Source organism: Siphateles boraxobius, unplaced genomic scaffold (assembly GCF_051911475.1).
Source record: "Siphateles boraxobius isolate OS27281-9 unplaced genomic scaffold, OSU_SipBor_1 7, whole genome shotgun sequence".
In the NCBI taxonomy this organism is placed as follows: domain Eukaryota; kingdom Metazoa; phylum Chordata; class Actinopteri; order Cypriniformes; family Leuciscidae; genus Siphateles; species Siphateles boraxobius.
Window position 1 is genome coordinate 12,744,875 of NW_027509197.1, and position 17,963 is coordinate 12,762,837.

Sequence of the window (17,963 nt, forward strand, 5' to 3'; positions counted from 1 at the left end):
CATCTGTCTGAAGACTCTTGATTTTATGTCTGATCTTGTACATTAACACTATAATAATGTAAATTGTTTTTGCACTGAACAGAATACTTTATAAATGACACTTATAGTGTAATCCAATGGATTTAAATCAACACCAGGGGTGTTAAAACCCCATGGTGTAAAAATTGTAAGTGTAACACTTGACACTCGCAGTGTAATTTTTCTACACTGTACGGTGCTATATTAACACTGTAAATTCAACACTACGAACAGTGTACTTTTTACTCTAGATAGAGTGGGACCATATATGATCCGGAGTAGTGTTAAAATTAACACTTTAAGTGTTAATTTGACACTGCATTTTTTACTGTGTATGGACCTGTAGGAGTCTGTATGACTGTGTTGAAGCAGCTGATCCTTTGTCAGGTCTAAACTAACAGGACGGTGTTTGAGCTGAGCCTGTAACAATGAGTCTTGCACGCTCAGAGCGAAGAGAAAACGTGAGGAATCTGGGCCTATGATCCCAGGCTGGGAGTGTGATTAGAGGCCAAGCTTCCAGGGCCTCAGTGGGGCGTCCGGCTCTCGCTCACACTCAGAGTCTCACACTGAGGTTTTGATGGAACCTGTCAGCAGAACCATTTTGAGCTCACTGGGAGAACAATTTGCAGTTTTTTCCCCAAAGAGATTCAGCACTGTTGCATTCACAGACTTATGTCATATTTCTTAGTGCATTCAATCAGAAAGCCCTGTGAGGCTAAACACACCCCATGTCCAATGGGCTCCCCTCGGACAAACTTCTTTACGTCACTCTTCCTTCTTTTAGTTTTAAACCAAAAAAAGAGTGCCATACGTGTGCCTGCAAGATCATCAATGGTCTATTTTCTGCATTTCTCATGGTTCATTCTGTGTCTGTGGGGTTTAAATGCAACGTGAGGCAATGAGGTGCTGATGCCTTGTGGGATTGATGTCTGGGACTGACCTGAGGTGGAGTAGGGAGACACTGGGAAAAAGCCCCTGTTTGGACTGCCCTCCGTGTGAACATTTTTGCCCCTACATTCACAAAAGACCTTACAGAAAAAAAGAGTGAGAGAAGGGAGGGGTGTCAGTGGACGACGGCTGAAGAGTTCGCATGACTGAACCATTTCAAATACCTTCCAGCAACACGTTACACACACAACTGTGTGTGTGGGGGGAGTGGGCTCAAACTACAGCACCCCTTTACTGATGGGTCCACTAACAACTCCATAGAGGATTCATTCATTCATCAGTTCATCGGTGTTGTCAGTGAACGGAGATTGTAACAGCGATTGAATGTAAATAAGCACATATTTGTTCTTATGATTATGGTAAATAATTAGCATAAACTTTTACATGTCTTTCAATTTGTTTTTGCTAGCAGTTTGTGTGAAATAAAGCAGTGTGCAACATTTATATGCAGTTACACTCAAAAGTTTGGAAGATGAAAGGTTTTTGAATACTTTTTTAAGAGTTTTTTTTAAATAAAAAAAATGTGTTGAATTGAAAGTTCAAAAGAACAGCATTTATGTGAAATAGAAATGTTTTGTAACATTATACATTTCTTTACTGTCACTTTTGATCAACTTGTGCAATGCATCCTTGCTGAATAAAAGTATGAATGTTTAAAAAAAAAAAAACATCTTAATGACATAAAACGTAAGACAATATCATACTGTATTATGATGCTAAAGTATGTAGAATTTAGTGTCAATCCCTTTTGATTCTGCACACAGTATTTAATATATTTTCCCAAGACCTGACTTTTCCCCAAACCAATCATATTACTAGTTATTTGCCTGAGGACTGAAAATAAATGGTCATACTTTTACGAAGACATGCATCATTACAGCATGATTTCCACTAGGTGGCGTGTCCAAAAACACATGTCCGAGATCTACTGCCAAAATACAAATATTTTCATTACTCCACATTTCTTGTTCTCAGCAAGAGATGAAACACTTTTTAATGATTCTTAAGTTTGGAAGGTTTAGTTTAATATTCTTGGGGTCTCTTTGATACCAGCACCAACTAATGATCACACACTTCACATCATCCAACAAAGACATGTCATTATTGAAAAAGCGGTTAACCCCAAACTCAACTCGCACGTCAAATAACACCCTCAGACATTTGGAGCGAGTGCAACTTTATTCCGTTGAGTTCCATAGATGTAACAACACAGGAGACTACATGGTGTACAATATGTGCACAATCATCCACTGAGACAGACGGTGTACAATATGTGCACAAACATCCACTGAGACAGACAGCATACAACAAAGTATCCCATCATACATCACTGTCCCTGCGTTAAGGTACATATGGATTGTTAATATCTGACTGATATTCCGCTCGAATTAGAAAGAAGGCCACTACCCATATAAAAGTATATTAATATTGGCCCTACGGCGAGAGATTTCTCTACTTCAATACATATCCTAAGGAGATATACAAAGCGCTTGATAAAACATTATCAATTTGTGTTTGAAGCAAGAGACGCTTGGATTCTTGTGCCGTTGCCAGAAGAGATTGCTGTTTTTACATTCCTGAGTACTGATCTACGATAGTAATCACAGGCTGTGAGCTTATTTCAGTTCAAACATGGAGGCCCTGTAATGATTCACAATGCTGGTATAAAAGTGCTCAAAAATTCCAGGTTTATGTTGTATTTAGCTTAAATCTCAAAACAATACCTTAAACTTCGACAGTGAACAAGAAAAAACAGGAACTCTGATCAAATGCCTCCCAACAAAACAACTGTGAGGAACCCCACCCTGGCCTGCACACAAAGCACAACCTCACAGAACACGAGCGAGAGATGATCACGAGCCGGACAATGTGCGTTATCCTGCAACTGAGCTTTAAGCTGGAAATCCTAAATCACTCCTGTAACTGATGACTGATGCAGCGTTCAACTAGTACATCGTTTACTCATTTCAAACCTGTATGACTTTATTTCTTCCGTGGAACATAAAAGAAGGGATTTTGAAAACGTTGGCAACCGAACGGTTTTGGTGACTCCCATTGTATGGACCAAAAAAGAACAACAAAACACCGAAACATTTCCCAAAAAAATCTTCATGTTCCACAGAAGTCAGTCAGTCATAGAGTTTTGGAAGGACATGAGGCTGAGAGACTGATTTTTCATTTTTGGGTGATCCATCCATCTATAAGTCGCCTTATAATTCCATTTTTTTCAATCTACAATGACTTGTCACTGAGCCACAGGAAATGTTTTCTTTGGGCAAGTCTACAGAAGCACTTGTGTGAGCTGCATAAAACGACAATCTTTCATCAGACACTACTTGATTTCTTACATAATAATGATTAAAAACAACTACAGCACAGGAAATCAGCCAAAATGCTCAACAAGGATGAAAATGACAGCAACGTAAGCAGCCTAGTTCATTTAGACACAGAAACGGACAGAAAATCTGCGCTGTTTTTAATTGCTTGAATCTAGTCACACACACACACACACACACGACTGAAATTTCCCAGAATGCATGCATTAAATCAATCTGGTGACAATAATGTGCTCTGACTTTGTAAACTATTTCATTGGATATCACAGGAAACATTACATGAATGTTCTGATCATCTGAATCGTTAACTACCTGGACATTTATGCGTTAAATCTTTGCAATTCGATTTTGTTCTTATCGTGTCCTTTTTTTCCAAACATTCCTGGAGCTAAATCGGCTTAATCATTGTGAGAGGTGAGAAAACACTCCATCTGTCTGTCCACCCAGATCCTGTCGTGCCCTCCTCTCACTTTGTTCCCTGCTGGGTTTGAAGTTCAGAGTTTGGACCCATATGCATTTGAAACGCATTTTACAGCTATGCAAACAAAAGAATCAGGTTTACAGGCCACTCGTCCTGTAGCTGTCAAACATGGCGATTTCACTCACACTCGCTATTCTTATCTTAAACACCTTTCTGTCTCCTCGCCGCCAGTGAGAAAGGAAGAGGAGAAAAGGCAGAGAAGCACAGCTGCTTTTGTCTGGACAGAATGAAGAAGGCCTGCAACTGTGACAACGATTCAGTCTGAGAGACCTTCATCAACCCAGAATTCATCCTACCAGGTCTCTTGGTCTCACTTGAAATGGCATCATTTGTATTCAATGATGTGCTGGTCCTAGTACGACAGAAACGATTCTCGCAAACGCGATCCACTGCAAACTATTATAAAATATACATTGTGTCTCACAAAAACGGATCTATGTAGCCACTATTCAAAGTGATCCAAGACACATTCTCAAGTTCACTCTAGGAAAGGTAGAGCAATAATATAAAGCTAAATACATTTATCCCAAACCCAAAACCCTCAAAATGGCCACTTTGTTCTTTGAGAACAAGCACAAAGCAAAAAATGTGCATTGCAAAAGGCAACCGTTTCATCATCTTTTCATCCAACGAAAGCCGTCGTTTATTATAAACACTTTGTTCTCTGAGAGTCAGATTTTTTTTTATCATGTTCGATTATTGACATGTACAGAGTGTGTGGATGCAGTTGCTAGGACGCTCGATGAGGGGCGTGTCTAACTCTCTGACAGACAGGAGGAGGGGGAGGAGCCTGAGGGCTGCTGGGAAAGCATGCATGTTCTCCGCGAGACTCTCGGCTCGGGTTCGGGCGTGATGTGGGCGGAGCTCTGATTCTTGAGGTTGTTGAGCTCCTGTGTGGGCATCAGCGGTTTGGGAATGCTGACCAGGCAGAACGCGGAGCCGCTCTTGGGGATGAAGTTGACCTTGTTCCTATCTGGGCACAGGAACTGTGGGATCTCTCGTGGAGGCCTGGCCCTGAGGAGAAGAAAAAGGACAGCGATAAGACGGTGAGAAGCACTGACTCAGCTTTGAAGTCACTGTAAATGTTACGCTATCATCATTTCAAGGCTCATGCCGCAACACAACAGTGGAGAACAGAGTGCAGAGAGAGCAGATAAAGCAGTGTTTCAGGACACACTGCAGCACTCACTGTGTTTCCTCTGTGAAGACCTTGACTCGCTCGCAGCCCTCGGGTGGCTCGCGTTTGAACATGTAGCTGTTGTTCGGCTTCGGGGATGAGGCGTATTTGGGTAGCGGTGAGCTGGGGGCCAGATCTGTGAAAATGACACAAGAAAAAAAATGAGTAGAATGACAATACAACTCGGACAGGCTTATCAGAGAAGGTGATATGTGTGCAGAATTCAACAGAGAGGTGAACAATTAGTTGAACAATCAGTCTTAAGGAAGTCCTGTATAATTACATCCACCAAAAAACAGCTTGATAAAGTGCAGAATTATTCTATTATATCTTAAAAATGCAATGTTTATAATGTGACTAAGCAGCTATGACGTCCATCTACATGTGAACACAGATACACATTTACACAGACTGCACAGTTCTTCAACAGAGTAACACAAATATGTTAGAACATGTCCTCTTTTTCCCGGACATGCCCTCTATTTGGACCTAAAAAAGCGTCTGGCCGGGATTTCTAGATCAACCAAAATGTCCGGGATTCGGCTTTTGCTTTCTACAGTTGCCGTTTTTGCATTGCTTTAGGTCCCGCCCTCTCGTACGCCACCATTGGTCAGTCGGTCATGTACGTAACGCAAACATTGGTCAAACTGCATCTCAGTCATTACCCTCAGCACCACGAGAGCACAAGAGAGAGACAGAGCAGCGCTTGCTTATCAACAGTGGCACATGGCTCCTGAACAGCATAAAAATGTAAATTCACAGATGATTTACAGAGACAATTCCCATGTTTTTGTTTCGGTCGGGACCTGTGTGAAGCTGGCACGTACGTGTCAGTGTCAAATAAAGGTGCTATATAGAGACCTAGAAGCCCAGGGGTGTAACGATATATCGTGGTACGATGTATCGCGATGCAAAAATGTTACGATATGTATCGTAGAGTTATGCCGATTTTTTAAAAAAAAATTTACGATGACGTCCGTTTTATCCTATTGGTTGAGCTAATGCACCTGCGTCACGCTTGCATTCACGCTCAAATGAATCGCTTGAACTGAGCAGTAGCAAGGCAAAATGAGTTCGACTGAAATTGAAATAGAGGATGCTCCGTCCACTTACAAGTCCGACGTCTGGCAGCATTTTGGTTTTCCACTTACTCGACAGGAGAACGGTAAAAAAAAAAAAAAAAGACAAAACACGAAGTGTGTGTAAATACTGTAAACAAACACTGTTAACAGGACGTCGAACACAACAAATATGATGTTTCATGGAGTGCTTGAAGTGGGAAAAAAGGTGCCGGTACTCTCTTGCATTGGCAAATCATGACATTTGAGATTTCTACAGTGAAAAACAAAACTTGAAGATATTGCTGGTATAACAACAATTTATTGTTATTAACAGCATCAATGTATTTAAACAAGTCGTGTGTGTGTGTGTGTGTGTGTGTGTGTGTGTGTGTGTGTGTGTGTGTGTGTGTGTGTGTGTGTGCGCGAAAACGGAACTCCTCCAAGTCTGGAGCGCTGGAGCGCATCCGTGTGCAGAGTGAAAGCTCTAACTTGTTAACATGGGTGCAGAAAAAATACGCACCACATACGCACTGCAAACGGAGTAAAATGTGAAACGGGCTCACTGACGCTTTTTCTGTCAGTGGTAGAAGGAAGTAGCGGTTCGCAAGAAAAATTGCAGGTACGCTTAAGAGTAAAATGTAGAAGAGCCAGTACTGCGTACCGGTGAGTACCGCCCCACTTCGAGCACTGGTTTCATTTAAAACGGCACCACAAAGACAAACTCCTGCAACCAGGTGCGAAAAAGAGAGTGAAAGAAGGACAATTGTATAGAAGACATCTATACAAAGTAGTTTTATTAGTCAGTGACACCTAGTCAATTGTTAATTTTACATACAGAGGGTTAAACTAAATCTTGATTTATATTGAAGTATTGTAAATTCTTTAAGTTGTATGTATAAAAAGACATTTATTGAACACTGTTAATGTTAAATAAATCTGTTGTTTGATTTTCGGTTTAATTTTTTTATTTTGTTCAAAATATCATGATACATATTGTATCGTGAACCCAGTATCGTGATACGTATCGAATCGTGAGCTGAGTGTATCGTTACACCCCTAGAAAGTATACAAAAGGACATCAGGAGGATTGAAATTATTTTTTACTTAAATATTGTAGTAGATTTTTTATTTTATTTTAACCTATGGTCATGAAAAGAAACGGTGTCATGTAAAAGGTGTTAAAGCTAAACTATTTTTTATTATTCTATTGTTGCGGGCCAAACGTTGAATGGAAATGATGTATTAATTTATGTATTCAAGTACATTAACATAGTTGCAAGGTTGTGAATGCATTTGTCAAGTATTTTTTGGTGCATTCACCCCCCAACCACGCCCCCCTGTCCTGAAAACTAAATTATGGTCACCCTAATGTAGAATTCAATAATGTAGAATTCAAAATATGACCTTTTATTTCTAAAACTATCATAGTACTCAACAAAAAAATGGAGAAGTACGAATGTCAGTCAAACTGCAGATGCTAATTAGCATGCTAAATAACTCTGACAGTCTTTAAATCAATCTCTTACAAAATGTGCAAATTGCTAAAATATTAATAATATTATTAAAATAATAAAATTAATACCAAAAAATAAAATAAAAAAAAATCTAAATATAAGCAACTAGCTGATTGGTGAATTGGCACTTTTCAATTTGCGATACGGATCACACATTTTGCAAGATCAGATATTTATCAATGACGCTCAGGATTTGTTGCGCACCAAATCCTCCACCATCGTCCTATCAGTTATCTCTCCTTACTTTCTTCACATGATAAGTGAAATCTGATGTCCTGTAATGTAACCGACTACCACAGCAAGCCTAACCATGTCCCCTTTAGGGGCTCCGTAGAATGCGGTATTCATTTTCTGTGCCTTCCCGAATTCAGAAGTAAGCTTCGGGCACATCCCTATTGTCAAAAGGCCCTATATTATATTATAACATATTATATTTACATACGCAAGTGGTCACAGGAGACAAATTTGAAACGCATGATAATACCAGATGTAATGGTAATGTGTCTTGGCTGACCATTTGTGATCCGATCACTAAAAACGCATCTAATACCAGGGCTTCTTCAACGCTCGTTTTCCAGGATATTGCATATAATTTGCGGGCCTCAGGAAACCACTATCAATATGTGGGAGACATGAAACACAGAGAATGGTGCGACTGAAAATCTGAAAAACCTTTTGTTAATGTTTTTAGTCAACATTTCAAACAGGATGACCATGAACTGAGTTTTAGGCCAAACGAAGGGAAAAAAACTGAAAGAAACTGCCGTTCTGTCAGAAGAAAAACGCTGTCACGTACAGGTTAGAAAGCTGTTTCCATAGTGTTCCACTTTTTCCATAATGCTATTGAAAGGGCAAACAAATTATAATTTGATGATAAAACTACTCTTACAATAACCGTTCTGTTAATATCCCTCTGTTGATCCGACTGCCCGTGGGCGGGAATACAAAAATCTGGAAGTATAATCTGTGGTTTTGACGAAAGCCACGAAGCGGTTCATTAAACGTGAATTTCTCGGTAACAATCCAAAGTGGGTTGAAAATTGGCGAAGTTACACTTTAATATTTTGGTTAAGCATTTAGCTGCTAATAAAAGCGTAGCACTGTCAGCACCATATAACAAATTTGAGCACGTTTAAAACCATTCCACACATTTTCATACCCATCAATGCAGAAAAAGCGTGTGCAGATCTGTGTGGGCCTCAGGACATGTGAACAGCCCTGAGTGCGTGTATGTGGGTGTGAAAATATGTGAGCTGTACCTTTCTCACAGCCGTCAGGCAGAGTCTCGTCCTCGTGGGGAGAAGGACTATCGCTGCAGGGCTCACTTGGCACGTTTAGGAACGTGGGTGAGATGGACTGAGAACGGCTGCTGCTGTTGCTGTGGTTACTGCCCGCTGCGATGCCCAGGGGAGTCTGCGTGTCGATGCTGCGGGAGCTGGCGCTGCGTTGGCAGAGGGGCGGAGGAGCCCGATGCCCGTCTGGAGCCTCCTGAGGCTGGGCAGAGAAAAAGTGCAATGATTGTAAACAACAGAAACATAACTTTAGTTAAACACACACACAGTGTCTTTAGGGATTCTATGAGGACACCTGATTATGTAACAGAGTGTGCTTGACATGATTCTGCAAAGAACACTCACAATAAGCTGCTCCTCTCTGTCTCCCGTGTCTCGGATAATGATGTGCTCAATCTCCTGATTCAGCCCCTCCACGCTGTTCCGGAAACGAGAGACGGAAGACTTGGAGATGGGAATAGAGATCAAGACACTCTTTGGAATAGGAGCCTGAAACAGGAGAGAACGAGAAGGTGTGATTATTTGCTGAATGTGATGTTTTAAAGTAGAATGTGTTGGAGCCTTGACCTAGTGCTTTCTGCATATGCTTGAACACAATCTTTCCCACATGAGCTCAACTGAGTCCAAGTCGCGCTGTGTATTTTGTGTAATGTATTTGTACTGTATATTTTATGTTGTTTTAGGTTACCGATAATATATTTTTTGGGTTTTAGGTTAATGCGCATGTATTTTTCCCCCTAGTTTGTAACAATGAGTGATCAAGAAGCATCAGAAAAGCAAAAATGATAAATGTGTGTATGTGGTTGTATGTGTATGTGTGAGTGAGTGAGTGTGTGAGTGCAATATGCATAACCCAGAGAGACGACCTCAAAATGAGAGCAGATATGCCTCTGAAAGGAAACACTGCCTGTGTGAAAACTTACAGCAACAGCATTACAAAGCAGCTGAATCAAGCCCTGCATATTCACACACTGTCAGCACACACTTCAGATACCATATGATGCTAAACACTAACAGGGGTACGTGTTATCACACCACAGCATACAGACACATTGCATGGTAACGTGTTGGTCTCCTCTGCAGATCAGCGAGTTATGTAACTCGGTCTGCCTAGCAGATTTCTGATTCTCGCTTGTGTGACTGCGGAGCACACCTCACGACTGTACCGAGACACAGATACTGTAGATAACATAACGCATGCAAGACGAGCTTACTGAGTTAAATCTAAAACGTGCCATCTATGCTAACAACTGCTGTTTGTGACGACTTCTGTGACAGATGAAAGACTGAACAAAACGTCACCTTTCCAGAGAGTCCACTTCCTGTCATCCTGTCAGAGAGAGGTCCGGTCTTCCTCCTGGTCCACCGGTCTCTCTTTCTCTCTCTTTCTTCTGTGCTCTGTTGTGGCTCATGCTCTGGATTTTAGTTATCTCGGCCCCCCTCCTTCCTGTCTCTCTTCATCATGTCTGCCCCCCTCTCTCTCCCTTGTTCTGATCCATCCTCTCCAAGTGTATTTCTCCATCTCACCCCCTTTCTTAAAATACATAGCACTGCTCTCGTCGCCCATCCCTCCCCCTCTTCTTTCTCAGGGTACGAGGGAACAATGTGAGGGTATTAGCAGGACGTTGCTGAGAACTGTGTGGCCCTGCGGTGGCCCTCGCTTAAAGCACGCCAGATCTGCTTCATTACCATCTCAATAGAGCAAGCTAGGTTTTAAACTCACATGCAGCATCCCTCCATGCCTCTTTCCTCTCCAGCATGCATGTGTGCGTTTAATCGGACATCACATTGTTTCAACATAAAAGTCTTCTAGACTCTTTTCTTCTGGGTGGTTTGGTTATTTATCTGCTCATCAGGATAGAAAACAGCGGAGAGAAACCCTGACCCTCGAGGTCACCTCGAAACAATACATCGGTAAAGTGATTTTGTCTATTTCCTAGCAAGTTTCTCGCGAGCGGTCGCTAGGAGGCAAATATTTGTTTACGTAAAAGATTTCCAGTGGCGTGCCGTGACATTAACAGAAATAATGTACGGCCTGACGACAATGAAGGACGGCATGATACTACTCACTGTCAGCGCCAAAGATCTGATTGTTGTCATCTTCAGACAGAAGAAACATGGCTCAGCACTTTGGTGACGTCTATAGAGGCCGCATAGGATTGCTAACAAACCCATGCTAACCAGTTGAACAAAGATGTTAGCCATTTACTTCGGAGGTCTCGATTAAGGTTCATTAACCACAGGAGCAGAAAAGTCGATGCCTAAAATAGACAATGGCAGACAAAGGTTGCTGAGTGTGGAAAATGTGTTTACAGTTGCGATGTAACTGGAGTGGCGACTGATTTTATCCTCTGTGCTGTGTATGATGTACAAATGAAATTTATTATCGAAGAACAAAGAAACAAAAACAATATATGGCTGGAACTTGGTCATATCATTTGGTTGTTGATCGGATGAAGGCCGATCTGAATGCAAGCTTGTGGTTGATTGTAAGAAAGGAGTTTAAGTGGACTAAATAATTAATAAGTCAGACAGAGCAAAGCCTGGCTTAAATATGAACCCTGTTCCAAATGCTTATACAGCACAACAATGTACATCCACTTTTTCAGCGTCCTTACGGTTACGGCTACTAACTACGAAGTGAATCGCAACATTACATTTGAAAAAAGTATTGGCCGAAATGAAAAATGTACAAGACTATTTACTTAATGGCTTTGAAGAAAGAACTACCGTACAATCCCATGAAGCACTGTGAATGAAATAATCAACAATGGATAAATATTTGATAATGATTTTAATTAGGTAGAAACAATATATTTTAAGTTAGAGACCAAGTAGTTTGAGAGCGAAGGGAAACTTCATCAGCCACCAAATCCAATGAAGCACTGCGAATGACCTATATTCAGAGTTCTTTTGGCGTGGCTTGCTTGTCGCGATTCTCAGATTGGTGGAGCTTTTTGTACACAATCATGGGTAATGTACTTTCTCCCAGAAATTCCACTGCCGAACAGCATTATTTCAAAAATGAGCTGAAATGACACAGGGTGATGGATTCTACAAAAATATATACCATCGATTAACAACTTCGGAGCTCACAGCAGGTCTGCCTTCAAAAGTTTATCATCATTAAAATCAATACCCATGTGGAGAAAATCAATGTGATTTTTACTTACAAAACCCGACTGTTGAACTCTACTAAAGTATCGCAAACATTAGCATTGCAACATGTTCTAATACTAGACTCTACTGGAATCAACTGGGAGTGGCACCAATCGTAAACGTCATGCGACCAACGCTATTTGTGAGAGTTTCAATGAAGCATGTCCCAAATCAGTCACTTATGAGGCTCCATTTTAGTTGGATGCTGCCTTAGAATTTAACTACAAATGAGGGCCGAATGTACACTCAAATAAAACTGCATATACTGTATATAAAAATAACTTCATTTTGCCCCGTTCCTTTTAGTTGTACCAAAATTACAAGGATTAAAAAAACTCAGTGTCCATGGACACGCACAGAAGCCTCAGTAAAACAGTGAAAGTCTTCCCGACAGCATGTAAAAGGCTTTTCTTCACTGGTATGGAGGCCTGTATTGGTTACCACAGTCTGCCTTTAAAACGAGAGGTTAGACAGAAGAATCCCTTTGAAAGGTCTCCAGGCCTTGATAGCTATACTGGGCACTTTCACGTCAGCCTTTCTTTGACCACTATGGTCTTTATAAAAACAAGAGATTCATGGGGCTGAAGTTGTTGATCGGTCCTTAACTAAAGGTTTGTGTAGAGACTTAAAGGAATGACCCCTCCAAAGCCCCACGCAAGCTCAAATGACTCAAACGCATCTCTTCTGTCTCTCTGGATTCACAACATATTCAGGTTCAAAACCACTGAGATCAAACAAAACCCGAGAAGTTCCTATTGTTGTGGTCACTGTTTCAGTAGAAGGTTAGAAAAACACAAGTCACAAGTGATCAAAAAACTTAATCCATCAGAAGTCCTGCCAATGAATTCATCAACTGCGGCAAAAAAAACAACACATTAAAATTCTCACTAAAACCAAAAAAGGAGATTAGAGATGATGGAGATAAACTTCAGACTGAAATATTCTAAATGTAAGACCTTGAAATGAGATCAAACTAAAGCCAAAAAGAGTAGAGTACATAATTTCATCCGAATGCTCTAGCGACGGCACACACTCTGCCTCTGCATTCCTCATTTCTGACACCAGCAGGCGCTGTGGACTCCCACACAGAGAATGGTAAGAATGCAGGGAAAGATGTGCTCAATCCTTCAGACACAAAAACAGCAGTCAAACCCAGAAAGCAGCCAAAAATTGTTAATTATTGATCATCGAACACAGCACTCAACAGACAAGAAGAGCAGGAGATAGAGAAGAAAGCCAGGAGGTGTGCGAGTTACTAGGATGCTTTATCACTGGCCTTTACCCTGCAATACATCACACAGAATGATCAAACTCTGAATGTCATGGAGATCTGAGAGAATATCGAATCTGCCAAAAATCGACTAGGACTAACAAACAGACTGCAAAGTGCTAAGCGCACAGTACAGTCGTGCTAGCTTACTTAGGGCCAAGCTAATATACATAGCATGACTAGGGAAAATAAGCAGACTAACTTGGCAGTACTTATTGTTATTGATGAGAGTAGATGCTATTATTTGAGTTTTGATATAAACCAAAACAAGGGATGGTAATGCTGTCATGCTGACTTAAAGGTATCATGTGATGCATTTTTCAGATCTTTCTATTACATTTCTGGAGGTTAGCTTAAAAATAATAATATAAACAAAATACTAAAATACAAAAAAATATATATTTTACATCCTCATTTTCACTCTCAAAAACACCAGGGATGTTACCAATTTCAGAAGTACAAGTAAATGCCCACTGCTGTATTTCATTGCACATTTATAATAGCAATGGTCATATAAACTACACCAGCATATACTTCATGCACTCAACCGTTTCAGCTTTTCTTGCATAGTGGAAGGGAAGGGACTATCAGACTCTGTAGTAGAATGATGAAATCAGTCGTATACTAGACCAGGGGTGTCCAGTCCTGCTCCTGGAGGGCCACTGGCATGCAGAGTTTAGCTCCAACCCCAAATAAAACACACCTGAACCAGCTAATCAAGGTCTTACTAGGTGTTGAGGTAAGTTGGAGCTAAACTCTGCAGGACAGTGGGGCTCTTAGAGCAGGTTTGGCTATAAGTTTGTCATTGGGGACACATCTCGTGACTTCTTGTCAACTAGAAATTTTTGGAAAGACATGTTTCAAGGTTTTGTTACTAGCTGAACTATTGACACACAGGTACGTACACAACAGTACAACATATTGAACAGACTGTAAAACCGCTTTGGTTTTTATTTATAACAAATATAGCATCTACTCCGAGTATGGCCTATGATCAAGTCTGTCGTTCTGCAATCTGTGACGAAGCAAAAATTCCCAAGCCAGAAGAAGAGACAAACATCTCCACAGCTGTTCACACGTGTTTCTGTATCTCCTCTGATGTTGTTCTTCCTCTTTTCTTCTCATGGAGCTTCTGACCTTATGGCCGGATTTCTCATAAAGGTCTTCAAATGCAACTTTCATTCCTTCGCTTTTCTTTTTCCCCCTCTTCAGAGCTTTTATTTCTGGAAAGAATGCCATTTTCATGACTGCCACTTCATCTTTAGCTGCTTTCCACGCACATAATGGGGAGAACACCCCCATGCACACCCGACTCAGCCCCTGAAATGACACACACACACACCCCTGCAGCCCTCCCCCTCTACACAGAGGTCACGTTGTGTGTGTTCTATAGGAAAGTGCATTCACATCGGAGTGCCAAGAAAAAAAGGAATTAGAAGACTCAGAGATAGAGAGAAATGGAAGTTTATGATAAAATTTGGGGGTTGAACTTGGGCAGACTAAGTGCTTACGGTCACAAAACAATTACACGCAGGTCCTACAGTACCCACTGGGCGTCACCCGACCCCAACGGCCCAGCCGAGAAACATCCAGACCACTCAGCCTGAGGCGGAGAAAAATGCCCCTTCACCTCACGTCCAAAAAAATGCATGCTTGTTATAATTACCCAGCCTGGGCATCTTTCAGGCTCTAAACTCAACCTCAGCTGCTTCAAATTAAGGCTAATACACAGCAGAGAAACCCCCTGAATAAATAAACCTTCAAAAAACAAATCCAGTTCCACTTCGGATTCCTGTAGATCTCTTCAGAGCAGACGGAGGCAGAACGGAATGGCACTGATTAATGATACACCGTTCAATCAACCCCACTTACATCTGCTGGAGGGGACAGCAGATGCAAGTCTATGTTTGCGTACAACTAAATGATCACATGGTAGACTGGGATCCTGGAATAGCAGGTTAGCATTCCCATATGCTTTCTCACACTGAGGCAAGGCTGCAAATCTCTCACTGAAGAAAGCAAACAAGGCAGAAAGTAATTTAACCATTTTCATTTCCAAGTTGACACCAACTGAACGCCAGTCACGTCAAATGTAATACAGTCATGTGACAGTGATCATTACCATTTTATCGTGGAATAAAATAAATATAATAATGACTAATAATATAAATATTGTACCATTCACCTAATTATTTAAATAGGCAACTTGAAGTATACAGTATACTGCACATCCAATAGTAAGCTAGTACTCCATTCTGAACACAGATTTTAAGTGGGGATTCTGTACGGTGTACATCTGCGCTGGTCAAATCAGTATTCTTGTCCAATTCGGACCTATGTGTGAGTACTTTAGTGTTTTGTGCAACAGAGGGGCAGAGTCTGAGTACAGTTCAGAGGATTAAATACAAAAGATGAATACAGTGAGACGACAGATGGTGCTTGAGCCAAACGCAGGCACAAAAAAAAAAAAAAAAACCCCAGCCGTACAACAGGCCCCAAAACCACACATCCAACAGGCCGGTCAAAGCGTGGCCTTTAATTGACTGGCTGGCAGCTATAGTACAGTAAAGACCAGGCGTGCGGCACATTCACCACATGCTGGACTAATTCATGGACAAACACAAAACAGAGCGAGAGAGCGAGAAAAAGACGGAGGCAGGGAGGGAGGGACACAAGGCCAAGCGAGAGGCCACAGTAATTTATTCACTGTTTTTTGTCTTCGTGAAGAGAGGTCTTTCACTCTGAAACAGCCTGCAAGCCTGCACCTGGTCCTGCCAATTACCACCAGAGTGCAAGTACACACACACACACTGTGACACGCTTTTACACACTGGTATACACACTTACCCACTCACGTTCTTTCAGAATGAGTGAGACAGAATGTGGCAGAATAAGTATGACTTCTAGTTCTCAACTACAACTGCATTGATGATACACAACGTTTGTGTTCAGTTTCTTCTTCAGCTTATATGGCATTAAGTGCACTCACTGCACTGTGCTATGCTTATGTTAACAAACAGACACTCTCTCTCTCTCACGTGTATCATTAATGTGATTTCTGAAGGATCATGCGACACAGAACACTGGAGTAATGATGCTGAAAATTCAGCTTTGACATCAAAGGAGTAAATTACATTTTAAAATACATGAAAATAAAACAAATATTTTAAATTGTAATGGTTGTAAAAGCTTTTACTGCATTTTTGTAATCAAATAAATTCAGCCTTGGGGAGCATAAGAGACTTCTTTCAAAAAGATTTTTAACACGATCCTTGAGAGCAAAAAAGGCTAAAAAAAACAAAAACTATAAAAAAAAAAACACCACTCCAGGTAACCTTCTCCACCAGGTCTTCTGGGTTCAGAGCAGGTGAGAAATAGCTCACCTGTGATTGGATGAAAGCAGCATGGTTGCCATTGAAGGGAGATTTGCGGTCCTTGTCGCGGTGGTGACGGCTGCTGTGTTTACTGCGCTGGAGCTGCTGTCTCAGCTTCACAATCTGTAACACGCAGAGAGAGAGAGAGAGAGAGAGAGAGAGAGAGAGAGAGAGAGAGAGAGAGAGAGAGAGAGAGAGAGAGAGAGAGAGAGAGAGAGAGAGAGAGAGAGAGAGAGAGAGAGAGAGAGAGAGAGAGAGAGAGAGAGAGAGAGAGAGAGAGAGAGAGAGAGAGAGAGAGAGAGAGAGGACAGACATCATTTCTCACTTCAAGTGAACTTTCAGAGCACTGTTGCTTAGATAAAAGACACCATAAAAGACCATAGAATAAAAAAAAATAAAAAAACACTACATGACAGTGGTCATTATTGCAAAATAAACCCCTTCAGGGGTCAGCAAGCTTGGTCCGGAGTTTATTATTGTGCTATAATGACTGTCTTATTAAACTCTAGTGATGGGCGAGTCAAAGCCCAGGATCAGATGGGTTTGTTGATTGTCTCATTGCACTGCATTCCTCCAAGTATGTTTATAGTTTATAGTTCACACAAATAAACACCCCAACGCTCTCCACCCCAAACACATGCTTACAAAAACACTTATGATCGATTACATTAGTACTCTTTCCTTTATAAACATCCGTCTGTTTGACAGAAAACCAATACACCCTCCCGCTCCCTCTCTCTTTACCCCAGCCAAGGGAAGAAACGGGGAATACATGTACAGATGGGATCAGATGTGGAGTTTAGTCCAGCCTCAAGTCAGTAAATACAGGCTACGAGCGACACCCTTAATGAGATGTTAGCATAATCTCACCTGAAGCCTGTAGCGGCAAGGATGTGACGACACTAAAGCGCAATTTATACTTCTGCGTCGAACTTACGCCGTAGCTACGCCGTAGGCTGTGCGTAGCACGCGTACCCTTCGGCGTACCCGGACGTGCACTTCTCCAAAAATGTAACAACGCGTCAATTCTACGCGGACGCAAGCGCTGTGATTGGTCTGCTAGAACCCCTCCCTCGGGTTTCACAGGCTCCCTCTGCATGGGTAATTGCGCGTCAACGCGGACAACGACACAGAAGTATAAATGAAAACCAACGCGTAGTGTATAGCGTAGAGGCTCCGGCGTAGGTCCGACGCAGAAGTATAAATCAGCCGTAATTCCCACAGAGGCATTTCTGACCAGTTATGTGTGGGCTTTATCTGTGTGTGACTGTGGTGCAGAGGGGTTTGTGTAGGTACATGATGTGATGCTTGAATCAGAGAAAACAGCTCTGTT

General features: G+C 41.5%; 1 protein-coding gene across 1 annotated transcript in view; it reads right to left on the reverse strand.

Annotated features, from left to right (window-relative positions):
- Positions 1-2,126: 2,126 nt before the first annotated feature.
- fam117bb (family with sequence similarity 117 member Bb) overlaps positions 2,127-17,963 on the reverse strand; it is a 45,415-nt gene continuing 29,578 nt past the window's right edge. The window contains exons 4-8 of the mRNA XM_077217118.1: positions 16,640-16,753; positions 9,173-9,316; positions 8,795-9,029; positions 4,973-5,096; positions 2,127-4,797 (exon numbers count right to left, since the gene is read on the reverse strand). Coding sequence (XP_077073233.1) covers positions 4,539-4,797; positions 4,973-5,096; positions 8,795-9,029; positions 9,173-9,316; positions 16,640-16,753 — 876 coding nt within the window. The 3' untranslated portion in view covers positions 2,127-4,538. The remainder of the gene's footprint in view (positions 4,798-4,972; positions 5,097-8,794; positions 9,030-9,172; positions 9,317-16,639; positions 16,754-17,963) is intronic.